The 16,805-nt window shown below is 44.2% G+C and overlaps 1 protein-coding gene across 9 annotated transcripts in view; it reads left to right on the top strand.

Annotated features, from left to right (window-relative positions):
* Positions 1-16,805, top strand: part of SNED1 (sushi, nidogen and EGF like domains 1) — a 2,618,914-nt gene that overhangs the window by 181,228 nt on the left and 2,420,881 nt on the right. For all 9 annotated transcript variants that reach the window (XM_078665627.1, XM_078665624.1, XM_078665625.1 and 6 more), the window contains exon 2: positions 5,829-6,116. In XM_078665627.1, the coding sequence (XP_078521753.1) occupies positions 5,829-6,116 (288 nt within the window). The remainder of the gene's footprint in view (positions 1-5,828; positions 6,117-16,805) is intronic.

Raw genomic sequence — 16,805 nt, 5'->3', positions numbered from 1 at the left:
TGATGTTTGAATAACCCCATAATCCTGCCCCGTAGATGGCTACAGATATACAAGTTGCATTATAAACGGTTAAAATCTCTTTTATGGGTTTTTTACCTAATTTCTTCATAAAACATTTTAGGGCCATAATGGTCTTAGAGAATAACAGAGATCTGGCATGAATTGCTGTGGTCCATGAGCCGCTTTCATGAAACAGTATCCCTAGATAAGGGAAGGTGGGGGTCCTTTCTAAGGGATTGGAGTTCACAAAGATTTGCTTCACATGCTTGTTTGTTCTGGACCCGCAGTACATAGATAAAGTTTTGGAACAATTGATTCTCAAATCTAAGTCAAGCATAAAGGTGTTAAAGGCTGTAACCAAACTTTGTAAAGCCATTGGGGTTCGCGCCATTAGGACAGCATCATCGGCGTACATCAGTGCAGGGACAGGCCTACCTCTCACCATAGGCATGTCCCTGCCCTCCTGCACGAGATGCTTTTCCATTCCATTTATGTACAACAAAAATAGGAAGGGGGCTAAGACGCACCCTTGGCGCACACCCCGACCAATCCCAAATTGTCTACTGCACTCACCATTTTTCCCAAATCTGACACTGGCAGTGGCCCCAGAATACAGCTCTCTCAGAAAACATATAATGGCATTGTCTACTCCCAAGTCAGCCATAATTGACCATAACTTAATGTGTGACACACAGTCAAAGGCTGATGATAGGTCAACAAATGTGAGGTATAGACGTTGTTTTTTGACCTTTATATACTTCTGCTGCAAGGTAAAGAGATTCAAGCCTTGCTCTATAGTCCCTAGGCCCTTTTGAAACCCAAATTGAAAGTCACTTAACACCCCAGTTTCATTGGCCCAGCTTTGTAGTTTAGCTAAAATCACTCTTCCCAAAATTTTTATAGAAGAGTCCAATAGGGAGATTGGCCTATAGCATGTACAACTTAGCCTGTCCCCTTTCTTGAATATTGGGACTATTGTTGATGTAAACCAGGTGGGTATTGGGCTGTTTGCCAAGACGGCATTAAAGAGCTGAACTAACAGTGGCCCCCATAATTCGATGTTAGCCTTATAGAGGTCAGCTGGTATACCGTCTGGTCCTGCTGCTTTGCCCCCCTTGGTCGCCTTTAAGCTTGCTATAACTTCGGGAAGGGTTACAGTCAGGGTTCTAGACGTGTCTAGATTTGGCAGCCCCATCTCCTGGCCTACTTCCGAGGTTAGTTCCACAGCCATATAAAGGGAGGAAAAATGGGCCACCCACTCATCTTCTGAGATGGCAATTTCCATGCGTGCTTTTTGTTCATATAGGAGGGGGGTGTTAATAACCCTCCAAAAAGCAGCCGGGTCCTTCGATTTTGATGCATCGCATAGGTTGTCCCATGCCTCCCTTTTTATCGAGGTCTTCCTCTCCCTTAATGCTAGGTTATAGTCCTTTCTTGCAATTCTAATTTGGTTTACGTCCTTTGGTCTATTATGAATTGCATATCTAAGCTTTGTTAAGGCTCTAGTGCACTTCCTATCAAACCATTTCCTATTGGGCTTTAGGGAATTTTTCCTATTAACCCACAGTGCTTCCTTAATTTTACTAGAAATAATGCTAAAATGGGTTATTATTTCACATTTCTCTGCATGTTCATCTAAACAGATGGAGAAGCTACTCATGCAGTTAGTCAGTATTTTTTGCAGAAAATCATCTGGGACCAGTCTGCTCCATTTAAGGTTGTAACCATTTTGAGCACCCACCCTTACATCCTGGACCATTTGGTTCTGACATTCTCTAATGTCAGCTACGGTAAATAAATTTTCCATTTTTAATACCTGTGGCAGATGATCACTCAATGGTAAATCCATGATGTTTGCTCTAATCAATCTGTTTGCAGAGCTAAGTGTGCATAAGCTAAAATCAATAATGGTTGAGGCCCCCCGCCCAACAAAGGTTGGGGCAAACATCGTTGTGTGGTGTGCTAATTCATTTACAAAGCCGAGGTTAAAGTTAAAAATCATTTCATTCAGTAAGTCGCCTAGTAGGGTGTGTTCAAAATGCGTCAAATTGACGTCTTGTTCCAGCATTAGACCACAAATACCCTTTTGGCCCTTTTTGCAGAGAGTACAATTAAAATCACCCCCCCATAATAACATAACTTCCGCCCAGTACTCAGTATTTATTGAGGCATTCAACCTAACCACATATCATTACTGCAAGCTGTGTATATCTGCAACTTTGAAGATTGCTTTGCCTCCCCTTACACTTTTCTCCTTAAGGTTTCTCCAGTAGGACGACCAAGACTGACTGCTTACTCTTAGAAAGCACCTCCTAACACCAAACTAGTGTACAAAAGCAACTTTGGTTTTGAGACACATTCCTCTCAGATTGTTCTCACCAATCAAACACAGGAGCAACACAACCTCACTTTCATTACATTATAGACCACCCTTACCACACTCAGTCAACACATCTCTGATAATCCATATGCTGGCTTTCAATGGACATCCCTATAAATAGAACACAAAAGAGCAACCCTGCCCCAAGATATTGTGGTCCATAGAAGGATCCCGTCTATATCGAAGGGGTGATTTATCCAGTAGCCAGCACTACACATAACAAGAGGCAAATCATTCTCACAGAGGATATATTTGATTGAAATATATATATTGTTTATTATTTTTCTGTGGTTTTTTTTGGGGTATCAAAAGGTACAAAAATTATTACATTTTTTGGATCCACATTATATTTATAACATTGCAGACATATAACGAAGAGGAGGTTAAAAGGGAAAAGTTAATCCCACAACTATAACAAGGCCTACCCAGGAACATACCACACTACATCCATACTTACAGACTCATTCATTCCATCTCAATCTATCTGATATTCTTTCATTCAACTTTCATTTACTCATAGATTCTTGGTGCTAGCAACATGAAGATGTTAAGTTTGTTGCATAGATCAAAGTTTTTGTTCCAGGAGTCAAGGTGCCGTTTTCCTGGAAGCACGAGCCGACGCGCGTTTCGGTGAATGGCCCAAATGGCCACACCTTCGTCAGGGCTAGGGGTTGTTAACTGGGGAGGGAACAGGCATAAAATTTGCTATGTATCAGGACATAGGGGTTGCTTGCACGTTATGAATTCCTACTTTGCAACGATATACTATATCAGGGTCCTGAAGTTTTGAGGAAAGATAATGGTGACCAGGCAGGACGTCAGCCAAAAGGGATTTTTCCTTTCAAATTCCGTTTATATAGAATCAAGCAATCCTGGAGAGAATTCAATCTGCTCTCCCAGGGAATAATGTGTTGCTTTTGAGCTTCCGGCGGCCGTGTAGATATCAGTCGGCACCGATCCCTGGAGAGATTTCAGTCTGCTCTTCGGGGATATAGGATTGCTTTTAGGAATCCAAGGGCCGTGTTGTTAGCAGTCGGCACAGATCCCGGGTAGGGTTTCAGAAAAGTTCTCCCGGGATGGTATTTCACGATTCGGAGTCCCCGTGCCGCCGTTTTAGCTGTCGAAAGGGGTTCCGTCAAATCCTAATGCTTCTTATTTCAGTGGGGTTCCATCGATTCCGGGTCGGCTGTCCAAACGCAATGCAAATTTTTTTTTTTTTTTTTTATTTCAATGGACATCCAACTGCCCTTTAAGGCTAACAATAAAACCACATACCATAGTTCCAATCTCAGCGGCAAATAGACATACTCAAACATTGCATCTTAGATAAAACGCCATCACCGTAGTGCACACAATAAAGGCAACTAAAGAATGTAGGTGGCAGATTACTGCCAAATCAACAGCACTGTCATGCCCCCATACCAACATACTACTTGGAAGCATATAGAAAAAAGTTGCATAACCACAGCTTTCACTCATACAACATGACATCTTATGGCACAGAGCTGAGTTGCTATGCTTATATAAAAGACACTATACTGAGCAATGAACAGCCGATCCCAGCCCCTACTCCATTGAGAGAGAAAGTTCTACGGTACACTCATTGATGCACATAGAATACCACCAAGATCTTGCAAGACTGAACTCTAATTACTTTCACATAACTTTAATCTTAACATGGTAAATACTCTCTATTACCGCACACAATTCAACACCAACAAAACGCACACCGTCATACAGTTATTCCTCCAATCCGATTGATTGCTTTCCCAGACGAAAGGGCACCTTGAGAGAGGATTTGCTGTGGTCACATAACAGTGGTGGTTGGCATTATACAAATCCAAGTAGCTTAACAAACTTAAATTTTTGTATTAAGGGGAAAATGCAGGAGGCATAAAATAATCAGAAAAAGAGAGTAAAACTTCCCCAAAGACTATATTGCATGATGTTCCATATGCTATATGGCAGTGTGAAGCCTATTCTGGTTATCAGGCCCAGACTCTGTTGCACTGCAAGTAGTTGTTGTAAAATATACTCACAGGGACTGTGAGGTATTAATATTTTTTACTTACATTGGCTTCTCGATTGAAATATCAGACAATTTTTTTTAACTCTCGAGGAGTGCCTGAATTTGGATTGGAATATATTTTGAATGTGGTGCATTATTGTATAACTTAGACCTCATATAGAGCACGTCGGTCCAATGTTGTGATAGAAAAGAAACATCTTTCATGACAACTTAGTAATGTCACTTGCTGAAGCCCATGTCCTGATGGATAGAAAACTAGCTACTAGTTTGAAATGTGATTACCGGTGATTTGAGTATACAAAATTGTAGGCACCAACAAGAGCACTGGCAGCGTGATTGGCACTTGATTACATCTACAATAACCAAATGTGGCCTTATTGTTAATGGAGAAAAGGAACAACATTTCACTTCATCTCCCTCACAAACAAAAACACATAGACAGCCCTGAATATGATTCCCACAGGAAGAAGCAAATGTAGGCTCTTATGTAGCAGTGCATTTACCCATAGACACAGAATAGGAAAACCTCTTCCATAAATCAGGCCCTAAATACTTTCAACCACTGAGTCTTATAGATGACTACAGTTAGAGACCAAAAACAGTGCACAGTATGGAAGAAGACAGCAGGAAAGAAATATACCAAAGACTAAAAAAACAAGCATTTGCAAAGCAATCAGTTTCGCCTTTCGGACCTTCTATGTATTTAGCTTTGCAGCTCATTAGCCTGGGTGCTGAAACATCTACTGTTCTCTAACATGGAGGGAAAGTAAGCACCAAACTGCGTAACATGCCAGGTATGGGAACACATGGAGAGAAATATTGCCTTTCAGCTGGAAATGGTATAGTCGAAAGCTCTGTTTTAATATAAAATCAGGGTCTTCGGTGGTCATATCACTGAAAATACAAGATTTGAAAAAAAATATTATCTACGGGTACTTGTGGAAGACAATTTCAATGGACTGGAACCTAGAGAATGCTAAAGTGATTCTGGTATTTTACTGACCTCTACTGGTCGTTTTCTATCAAGACAGTTGAATACAGGCAGTTGAACAAGCAGAAAGCAATTCTGGTATTTTGCTGACATCTACTGGTCATTTTCTGTCAAGATAGTTATATAGAGGCAGTTGAACAGAAAAAAAAGTTTCTAAGCGGAAGCAGACAAGTCCTAGAGCTGATCTCCAGAGCCCACAAAGTACATACACATATAAGTATATACTAAAGTATAAACAAGAGAGTCTCAAATGCTCGACCTAAAAAGGGGACAGGAGTTCTGACTTGCTATGTTCACGTGGCTGCTTTCTCACACCAGCCCTGTGGTAGGGTTAATGCTAAAGGATCACAAGGTCTTATTTACCAGTAAGATGTAGTCATAGCTTTGATCAACTGAATGTAAAACATGTTCCTTTCTCTTTTGGACAGGTGAACAACAACGGAATATTGTCCTTCCTGCGTGAAGTCTCCCAGTTTACACCTGTAGCCTTCCCTATATCTAAGGACCGCCGTGTAGTGGCCGCCTTCTGGGCTGATGTGGATAATCGGCGGTCTGGGGAGGTTTACTACAGAGAGAGCAAGGGCCCCGCAATCCTTCAGAAGGCAACAGAGGACATCCGACAATATTTTCCAGAGTTCCCGGGGTTTTCAGCCCAGTGGGTGTTCATTGCCACTTGGTTTGGCGTCACCTTCTTTGGCGGAAGTACTGTATCTCCGGTGAGTGGTTGGGTCTTTAATTTCTCATGTAGCCCATCTCCTTTGAGCTCTTTCTACTCCTTACACACACTGCAACAGATTCACCCATCAGGTAACCTCCACTCACCTTTTGTAGGAAAGTCTCTTCTTAATATACATCCTATCTCTCTAAACCCCTCTCTTGATATTTATTTATTATGCATCTTGTAACGCGCAAACAAAACCCAACTTCCACCTCTCATTGCATCCCACGCCTCTTCTCTCCAATCTCCATTTAGGTCCTTAGGTCGCCTCTCCACCTCTCTTCCCTCTCTTTCCTTCTCCACTTCCAATCCTCTTTCCTTTTTGAGGGTCTAGCCTGCGAGAGCATGCGCTAGCGCATGTGACTCGCTTGCGAGACACTCTTGTATCCAAAAAGGGCTGGGAGCCCGCTCGTCACTTACCAGTTGTCTGCTTCTGCAGTGCAGTGTAAACTTCCATTGTGGAGCAAGGACCAAGCACAATTTGATTCAACTTAATCTGTGCCCGTCCGCAGCTCTTCCCTCTCTCACTCCCCCTGCCTGCTCCCCCTCTTGCATTTTTTATTCTCCCATCCCTTAATTACCCTCTTTCCGGTGTCGCTTGCTCCCTCCTGCGCTTCCATTGTTGCCTGCCCGTGCCTCTCTGACCCTCATGGGGCTTTCCTTGTTCCTTCCATGCCTCCTTCCTCCTACTGATTGTCATCTTGCTTGTCCTCTCCTCTCGTTTTTATTTTCTGCTGCAGTCACAAATATGAGAAAACCAAACCGTGTTTAGTACCAGGAGTTTCTCCTTCTTTTTTTCATTCCGCCTTCTAATTCAGCCGCATTACATTTGATTTAACTTGTTTTTTTTAATACAGCTATACTAAATCTAAGTTCTTTAATGTTAGAAAAGTTCTGTTTTTGCATTAAACTCTCAGAATAACTGAGCACTTCCCAGTATGGCGGGTATAATGTACAGGCTGATTTGTTTCCTTTTATTTACACTTGAGGACGGCAAATTCTGAAAGTTGCTTTATCTGGTCTTCTTGGAGTTGCACGCAAGATAGATCGGAGTTTAGGCCAATCTAGCAGTGCCCAAAATGGAAGTAGCTGTCACTTCTATATGTAATAGGTAGGTTGCATTCACCTACTCACTCAATATGGCCACTGTACGTAACATTCTTGACTTACATTCTAAATTCGCTAATGATGCAATGTCTGAGTCTCGCGAGCAGCAGTATTAACAACAGGCTTCTGAATGCATGGCGGCCACTGTCTCTCCCAGGTCGCCCTCGGCGCAGCAGCTGCTCAGCGAGAGCAGCGAGTCTCCTAGTCCTGGCCTCCGTTCTTTGAGGGTGAGAAGAGCGATTGGTGGGGATGGGAAATACGAATGTCAGATGGTGTAGTGTAGTGTATTTGAACTTCTGTAGAGTGTTCTTGAGCTTTCAATTTACCAAGTATTACTTCCTATATCTTTTTACTGTTTTTCTATTGAAGGAAGTGCCTTCTACTACAGCTCACAGAATGTACAGGTTTGGAAAATTAAAGCATTTATAAATTTGTTGTGGGGCGTATATGAAGGGATATGGCTACCCTGACAGGAAGATGAGCTTGTTAGGAAATACACCACTTCTGGCGGAGGAGCAGACGCTTTTCACCTTTCTTAGAGAAATGTATTGTCCATTTGTACATGTTCTGATTTTATGATAGGACTATGAGCTGGAATTTGAATGTTTTCACCTTGTTTATCTTGCTTTGTATGTGTGTATGTGGTATCTCTTAAGTGCAAACCTAGCCAAAGGGCAGCAAGTGCTGCAAATGGTCAAAGTCAAGCATAAAGTCAATGAGTGATAGTGAAAGATAGCTGATTTGTGGGCTGTTTAATGTATTGCGATATAGTTTTTTTTAAAAGGTGAGTCTCCAACTCTTTCCTAAATTAGACTAGCATTGAGGAAGTCAAATACAAGTATATTGTTCCAGATCCTGAGGGCATCTATGGAGAATACCAGTTTCCTTCTATTTTAAAAAGTCTGTAGTCTAATGATTTCCTGGATGCATGTGTGCTAATAACCACCAGAGATGGTGAGTTTGTCTGCAAGATAATCGTGTTTGCTTGTTGTAATAGCTTTGTAAATGATGCCCCTGATTTTGAAGGTGGTGCAGGTCGGCAAGGAAAGCCACAGAGTTCCATCTGGAGGGGGGATGTTGTGATCATATTGCTTCAGGCCCTGGCTAAGGTGTGCTGCAGTATGTTATGATGTCGCTTTATGAAAGAAACTGTTTATCTTTTCTTAGAAGAGAGAGCTGGTACCAGGCTGTTTTTAGGTTGCAGCAAACCAGACAGTTGTGCTGTCTGGTTTGCTTAAAGACATCTTGGGGATTTTCAGAAAATTCACCTAGCAATACATTTTGCCCGTTGCTTACCATTGGCTTTTTAGAACCACATTTTATTGATTTCTGCTGACAACGTGCTCCACGAGCCAAGTTACAAACAGACGAGCAAGATTATAGATTTGGCATTTTGTAAAACAATGTAGCATCTGGTAACCAAACAGTAAACCTGCTGCAATTGAAGTACACATACTGGTGTCCAGGAACTTTAATAAAGTGTTGCTGACACGTCCCCAATGCATATTCCCATCTCCCACCCATATACCGTGTATGTGCTCTGTTATACCATTTGCTCTTTGGTTTGTAATTCACATTTTCTGGCTTCCTATTTGCTAGCTTTATTTGCTATAGGCTGTCCAGCTCAAGTTCATCCCTCCCATTACCCAAACATTGTTTACGGTATTCTTCCACAGACTCACTTTCTGTAAACCGTCTTTTAAATCTTGTTCTTCCCTTGTCACAGTTGCTATGCATTCAAAGACAGAGGTCAAATGCCAGACTTTGTCTTCCAAGGAGCTTGTTGTTTATTTTTATTTTTCTGACTTCAAAGGGAGAGGTTTTATGTGACATTCATGCTGGCTAAGGAGAAGTGTCGAAGGAAGGGTTTATGTTGTTGTTTTTTTCTAGCACACATCAAAATTTAAATGTCTGTAAATGAACTAGGTGATGACATTTCCACACAGTGTTTGTGTGCTGTATATAATGTTTTATCAGTGTGTGAGTTCAAATGTAATGGTCTTTTCATTTGAAGATGTGTTGTCTGTGATGATAGTACACAACCATACCATGCATGCTCCACGTTACCCTTCTACACTCTGCACCACATCACTCCACACCTCTGCACTCTACTTTTCACCACTCCACACCACACCCTGTCAGTGCACTCTTCTCTACACCACTCCAATCTACTATATGCCAATGCACTCTCCCCCACACTACTGCCATGCATCACTGCACTTAACACCACTCCGCGCCATTCCACTCTGTGCATCCCTACTCTGCAACACTGCCCTCTATACCACTGCACACTACGCCACTCTATTCTGTACCACTCCACTGTACAACAGTTGACACTATGCCAATCCCCGCTATGCCAATCTACTCTGTACCACTGCACTCTACTCTGAAACATCTACTCTGCGCCACTGCACTTAGCGCCACTCCAGCCTTCTCTGAACCACTTTAAGCCACTGCACTCTACACCACTTTACTCAAAACTAATGCACTCAACCCCACTATACTCTACACTGCTGCACTCTGTAACTACACGCAACGCCACACTATTCTACACTATACTCTATGCCACTCTACTCTGCTGCGCCACTGTATGCTATGCCATTCTACTTTGTGCTACTGCACTTTATGCCAATGCACTCCAAGCCACTATGCTATACACCACTGCACTCTACAACAGTATACTCTGCAACACTGCACTCTTCTACTCTACTGTATGCCGCTCTACGCCACTGTACTCTGCATCGCTATACTATACACCACTGCACTCTATGCCATTCCACTCTAAGCCACTCTGCACTACTGTACTGTGAGAGGTTGAGCCCCTAGGACCCCCCCTTACTTGTACATCGCCACACCGTCCGCACGATGTACTCCCTCAGCATCAGGAAACCTGTGAAAGAAAGGGAAAATGGTTAAACCACCCCTTACTACAGTCACCCAGACAATGAAAGGCAACTGTTTCTTTAAATGGAGAGGCCGGTGCAAGGAAGGAGATTACCAATCCTGTGTACGGTTGTGGGAGGAAAAAGGAGCAGAACTACCAGTAGAGGAGACCAACGAGGAGAACTCCAACAGCGGGAGAGTAGGGACCGGAGCAGCCTGAAGAGAGAAACGGTTCTCTGGATACCACGAAGCAGAGGAAGTTAGCGGCCACCCTGGTGTCCGGTTGAGGAGACGTCCAGAAGGAGAGATCAGAAGGACCCCTCGTCTGCAGTTAGTCCTGGTCATGTGAGTAGTGGATCACCCTAGAGAACGCTGTACATCTGCCGGAAACTCTGGAGAGTTGCGTCGTAGCGTGTGAGTACACAGGGCTGACATGGCTGGGGTTATTTACAAAGGGGGGGGGGGGATTGGGAGAGGATGTTACACATAGGGGCTCTTGGTTTAGGGGCTACTCTGTTGTGGTATTTCCCTGATTTCCCTAACAAGCCTGGCATTGAAAGGCACCACATCTCCCAGAAGGCACTGGGGGTTAATATAAAAAAAAACCTGAGAAACCTTTCCTTTCGTTTTAAAATAAGGGCAGCTGATTGAGGAAATCCCTGGATCCCCTAAGCCTACCTTTACGTTTCCCCTGAACTTCCAGGACTCTTGAGAGTTACTGAATCGTCTTTTCATATCCTAAATAAGGGGGATATAAGAGAGGGCAGACAGGTCATCTGTTCCTCTCTCCCCCACTCCTGTGAATCTCTGTCTATATTTTGTTTTATTCCTATTTATCATACTTTGTCACTCACCGTTTCCAGCCTGAACACCTATGAATATGGTGAAGGGAGATTTTTGATTTTTCCCTGAATAGATACTTACTGCTGCATATCTTTTATCCAAGATTCCGGGGGCTCCCTCCACCTTTGAAGACCTAGAACCAGACAAAGAATAAGATACAAAGAAAAACTGACCATCTTTTCAGCAATAATCCTGACAACTTTGTATATATGTTTTCATGTGCAACAAACTAAAAATAAATACACCATTACGAAACAAACCAAGTCTCCTCTTATACATCCATCCCAGTCTCCTACAATGTGTGTCAGAAGTTTGATCAGGAAGTATGGAGGCTGTCGTTAATAGGATGGCCGAAAGCCATGAGGAACTGTAACGTGTCATGGAGAAGTTCCTCAACACAGCAGCTGAGGATCGTAAATTCATACATAAGGCCCTGACCACTCAATCAACCACCCATGAGACGACCCTTGGTCAGTTGGCCGATACCCTGCGTCAATAAAGAGGACACACTGCATTGTCATCAGTGCTCCTACAGATTGAAATTAATAAACTTTTACATGCTCCACAGAGCATATCTCACCCACTCCCACATTAGGCAATACTTTGGGGTGGAATCCGCAGCATGCCCGAGATGTGGAGAGAGGGAAGCCCACATAATGCACATGTTCTGGGATTGCCCCACACTGAAAGCGTTCTGAAAGGAGATAAGGCACACATTAGGCGACCTCATTGACAAGGAGGTACCACAAATCCCAGACTACTACTTGTTAGTATGGTTCCTGCACACCGCAAAAAACAAGACAACTGGGAAATTCCAGCACCTCGCCTATGCTCTGGCTAAGAGGGAGATGGCTAGGAATTGGGAAACACCAGGGGTACCACCGATAGGCACATGGATAAAGGAATTGGAAAAGTGGGCGGGCGGAAGGTAGACTCTTACTTTGAGAAGCTGGACGAGAATAGGTAAAATAGACCGGGAGAGGGCATGGGAATGCCTTGTAGGTGAATTAGCAGCTGACAGGCAGGGATACAGCGGAGCAGACTCCCCGCAACTGACAGCGTAGGACCAGGAGAGGAGGAGGCGAACAGGCAGGTCAGGAATAATCAGTACTTCAGAGCCCTGAAACACAACACGACCTATAAAGACCAAGCAGCAACCAGCTATACTCTAACTTTAATTCAATTGCAACTTGAGGGGGGTGTTCAGTTACAGGGGATTTTGCCTAACGTCAGCAGAGAGCAACTATATTCAATGTATTCATAATGTATAATGTGAATGTGAATCATGTTAGCTGAAGATGGATTGAAAACCCAATAAAATCTGGTTGGAAAAAAACTCAATGGTCCTACAGAAATATGTTAGTGGAGATTTTGATAGAGTGGCACAGGCCACTGCTTTGCCTTTCACATCGATGGGGCCAATATCTAAGTCCTTTATTAACTGTGGACAACCTCCCGACAACCTCGCCAGCATCGGACTTAAACAACTCGTCAACCCACCGGCCCAAGGAGCAGGACACACCCTCAACCCCATCCTCGCAGCAGGAAACAGCATTTAATTCAGACACACAACGCAGCCGCCATTGACCGACCACCACTGCGCACACTTCGCCATCAACAAACCCAAGGCACCCAAACCAGCCCCACTCCCATCACGAAAGAACTGGAGCAAGGTTACCAACGAGCAACTTAACTTCACCCTCACCCAAGACAATCACACCTGGGTACCGGACGCAAACGAAGCAGCCAGAGAACTCCACACCTGGATCTCCAACTGCGCAGATGAGCTTGCCCCTCTACACAACCCCGACAGACAACTCCCCAGGAAAGCCGCCTGGTTCACTATCACTCTCCAATAAGCCAGACACACCTGCAGACGCCTGGAGAAGAAATGGAGAAACACCAAGACAACTGAAAACCACACCACCTACAACAGGGGTGTGGAATTTATTAAAATATCCTCTTGTCCATGGGGCAGCATGCTTCATAAATCTGCTTGTCCTGTATCAAAATCCACTTGTCCCTTTGGTGCCATGTAGTGCGTCAACAAATTAAGGCAGCAATCTCATATCAGAGCTCTGATAAAGCCTATCTGATTATGCCAGAGTTTATACCATAGTAATGTTTGAATCTTTGAATATATTTTGCCATGTTTCCGCAGATCTACATACTGGGAATGAAGGCAGTGGTAAGCAATAGCTCTGGGAATAAAATGCCATTTTGAGTCTGTGCAAACCTACTAACTTGCATGTTTTAAGGGTTTTCAACAACTCTTCTCTAATCTTTTCCCATACTGAGAAATGTTAGAAATGTACTTCCTGACAATGGTAGATGTAAACCTTCTTCCAGAGTTGGGAAAAAAGTAGTTGGCGGGAAAGTGAACTAGCAAACAGATTTTCACATGAAAAAATCTACACGTGCATATTTGCTCATGCTAAAATGCAGTTCACAAATATATTTTCTAGGAGTACTATTTCTTGTCCTACTTCTGTAAATTCTTGGGAATTCACGAAAGCCGGATAGCTGCACTTAATGCAAGGACATACTATGGGTGCACTTTTGAGACTTTCTTCAATAATTGGGCCCCTAATTTGGTCTGGTGTTGACCGTGACCTTTTGTGTTTATTAAAATTCTGTCTCTCTCTTTCTGTATCGGCTGGCTTCACTGTTAGTGACAGCACTCTGATATTTTACAAGGAGCATATCGCCACACAAAGTAGTTTTGTTCAGTGCTAGTAACTACTGTGGCAGTGTGTGCTTTTTTGAGACCAAACAATTTTTACTTTTGCCAATGTTTGTTACAATGGTGAGGGCCCGGCAACTCCCACACCAATAAGGTTTTACAAAAACCCTGCCAAACCAAGTAACACATTGACAAAACTAAAAAGCTGACCACCAATTCAGACATACTGGCTTTACCAATGCTTATTTATTTTTGTTTTCCATAATCTTACTGAAACTGGTTACACTGATTTTCCATTATGAATATAATTGGGAAATACTAGCATGCATCAACAAGTGTTACTAAATGATGCTGCAAAGAAATGGTACCTGACATTTTACAGCAGTTTAGCAAAATATTTTTCAGATTTCATTTATTTATGAACATTTCATTTTGAAAGCAAAGAATCATCAATCTTGCTTTCAAGCGTCTGCAAATATTTGCATCAAATCAGAGAGCATTATACATAGCCTCATATTGCTAAACTTAGAAAATGTGTGTACACATTTTTATACTTGAACCACTGTCAGTAGTGCAGTCAGAGCTTACAACATTTACTTCAAGCGCTCACCCTAATAATAAAGGCTTTCAATTCAAGAACCATAAATACAAGTTTGAACAGCATTAACATATGGACAAAAATATCACCTTAACTGCAGACAGTGACCTTCCCTGATCCACAATGTGGTACTGCAAACTGGCAGCCAAAGGGTTTGTGCTGTGGGGGTTGGGGCTACTTGTCCCAACGGCAAAATACACATGAAAACTTGTAGCCCTTGACCCCAAACAATATGTACTGGGTGTCGGGCTATAGGAATTCCACATCCCTGCTACAAGGACACCATTACGGACTACCACAACCAGATCAGAGCCACCAAGAAGAACTTCATCCTCAACAAAATCCTGGCCAACTCCACCGACTCCAAGGAACTTTTCAGTGTCATTCAAGAATTCACCAACCCAAGCCACAGATATCACCCCATCCCCAGACCTCTGTAACAAGCTTGGAACCTATTTCCAGCTCAAGATCAAAAACCTCTACGACAACTTCATCGTCCATACACCAGGTGCCACAGACGGCCCCCGCCCCCCAGAAACACCAGCCAGCCCACCATCTCCTAGTGGACACCGTTCATGGCCGAAGACACCGCCTCGACCATGAAAAACATCCACTCGGGGGGGCCCCCACTGACTCCTGCCCCCTCACATCTACCACAGAGCCACGGCCGCCATCACACCCGAACTTCAACGCGCCATCAACACCACCTTCAAAGCAGGCATCTTCCCAGACGACAGGAAGCACGCAGAAGTCAGACCCCTGCTCAAGAACCCCACAGCTGACCCCTCCGACCTCAACAACTATCGACCCGTCTCGCTCCTCCCCTTTGCAGCCAAAGTTGCAGAGAAAACAGTCAACAGAAAACTGACACGATTTATTGAAGAGAACGCAGTCCTCGACCCCTCCCAATCCGGATTCCACAGCACAGAGCCTACTTGCCGCCACAGACGACATCCGCACCCTCCTGGACCAAGGTCACTCCGCAGCCCTCATCCTACTTGACCTATCAGCGGCCTTCAACACTGTCTCCCACCGCACACTTGTCACCAGGCTACGCGATGGAGGCATACAGGGAACAGCCCTGGACTGGATCCAATCATTCCTCACCGGAAGAAGCCAAAGGATCAGACTTCCACCCTTCCTCTCCGACCCCAGGTATATCACTTGTGGAGTCCCGCAGGGTTCATCACTGTGCCCCACCCTCTTCAACATCTACATGGCCCCCCTCACAGCCATCGTCCGACAACACAGCCTCAACATCGTATCCTATGCCGACGACACCCAGCTTATCCTCTCCCTCACCAAAGACCCCACCACTGCCAAACTCAAATTCCAGAAAGGAATGCAAGACGTCGCAGTCTGGATGACCAACAGCTGCCTGATGCTCAACGCCGAGAAGACAGAAGCCCTCATCCTCAGTATCACCCCTTCTGCATGGGACAGCACCTGGTGGCCAACCGCCCTCGGAAACCCACCTACCCCCAAGAACCTTGGCATCGTACGCGACTCATCACTCACCATGAACCGAAAGGTCAACACCGTCACCTCCAGCTGCTTCAACATCCTCCTGCAAGACCTTTAAGTGGATCCCCCCTGAGTCAAGGAAGACAGTCACCCACGCACTCATCACCAGCAGACTGGACTATGGAAACACACTCTACGCCGGCATCAACAAGTCCCTACTCCGAAAACTCCAGACAATACAGAACACCGCCGCCAGACTCGTCCTCGGCATCCCCCGACACAAACACATCAAGCAACACCTACGAAGTCTCCACTGGCTCCCCGTGGAGAAAAGAGTCATGTTCAAAATCCTCACTCACGCCTACAAATACCTACACAACAACAGACCCAAATACTTCAACAACAGAATCAACTTCCACATACCCAAAATAAACCTCCGATCTTCCAACCTCGCACTGGCCGAAACCCTGCGCATCCACAGAGCCAGAGCAGGCGCAAGATCCTTCTCTCACATTGCAGCCAAGACCTGGAACGAGATACCGGTAGACCTCAGACGTGCCCCCTCCCTGAGCACTTTCAGGAAGACCCTCAAGACCTGGTTCTTCGGCTAAACAGATCTGCCCAACACCCACAATAACTTTGGACCGAGCAGTAGAAATAGACAGTGCCTACAGTCATTGTACTCAGGAACTACAGAAAAGGAAGGAAAAACTAAGTTGGAGACGATCAAGAGGAATTTATGGAAATAGGGATGACCCTTGTTTTATATAGCTATCCTCCCGGGAAAAAGCCTCCCTACCACTATGACCTATCAGTAAATGATGTTCGGGTTACTGCCCTGGTAGACACCAGGTGTTTACAAAGCATAATGCAACCCCAAGTACTTTCAAACGAAATCCCTGGAACAAATGAAACCATGAACATTCAGTTTGTTCACGGAGATAGTAAATGATACCCCTTAACTGAAGTACGTGTACAACACCGAGATCTACCAGTAGTACTCCTTAAAGTGGGTCTTATACTGAGGCTACCGGAACCTCTTATTGTAGGTAGTGATTATCCTCACCTCAACTCGTTGGTACAGGAAACCAGGAAAGAGGGAGACGAAT

The sequence above is a fragment of the Lissotriton helveticus genome, chromosome 11 (genome assembly GCF_964261635.1).
Source record: "Lissotriton helveticus chromosome 11, aLisHel1.1, whole genome shotgun sequence".
Taxonomy (NCBI): Eukaryota; Metazoa; Chordata; class Amphibia; order Caudata; family Salamandridae; genus Lissotriton; species Lissotriton helveticus.
Note: the sequence above shows the minus strand (reverse complement) of the source record. Positions and strands in the feature narration are given on the sequence as shown.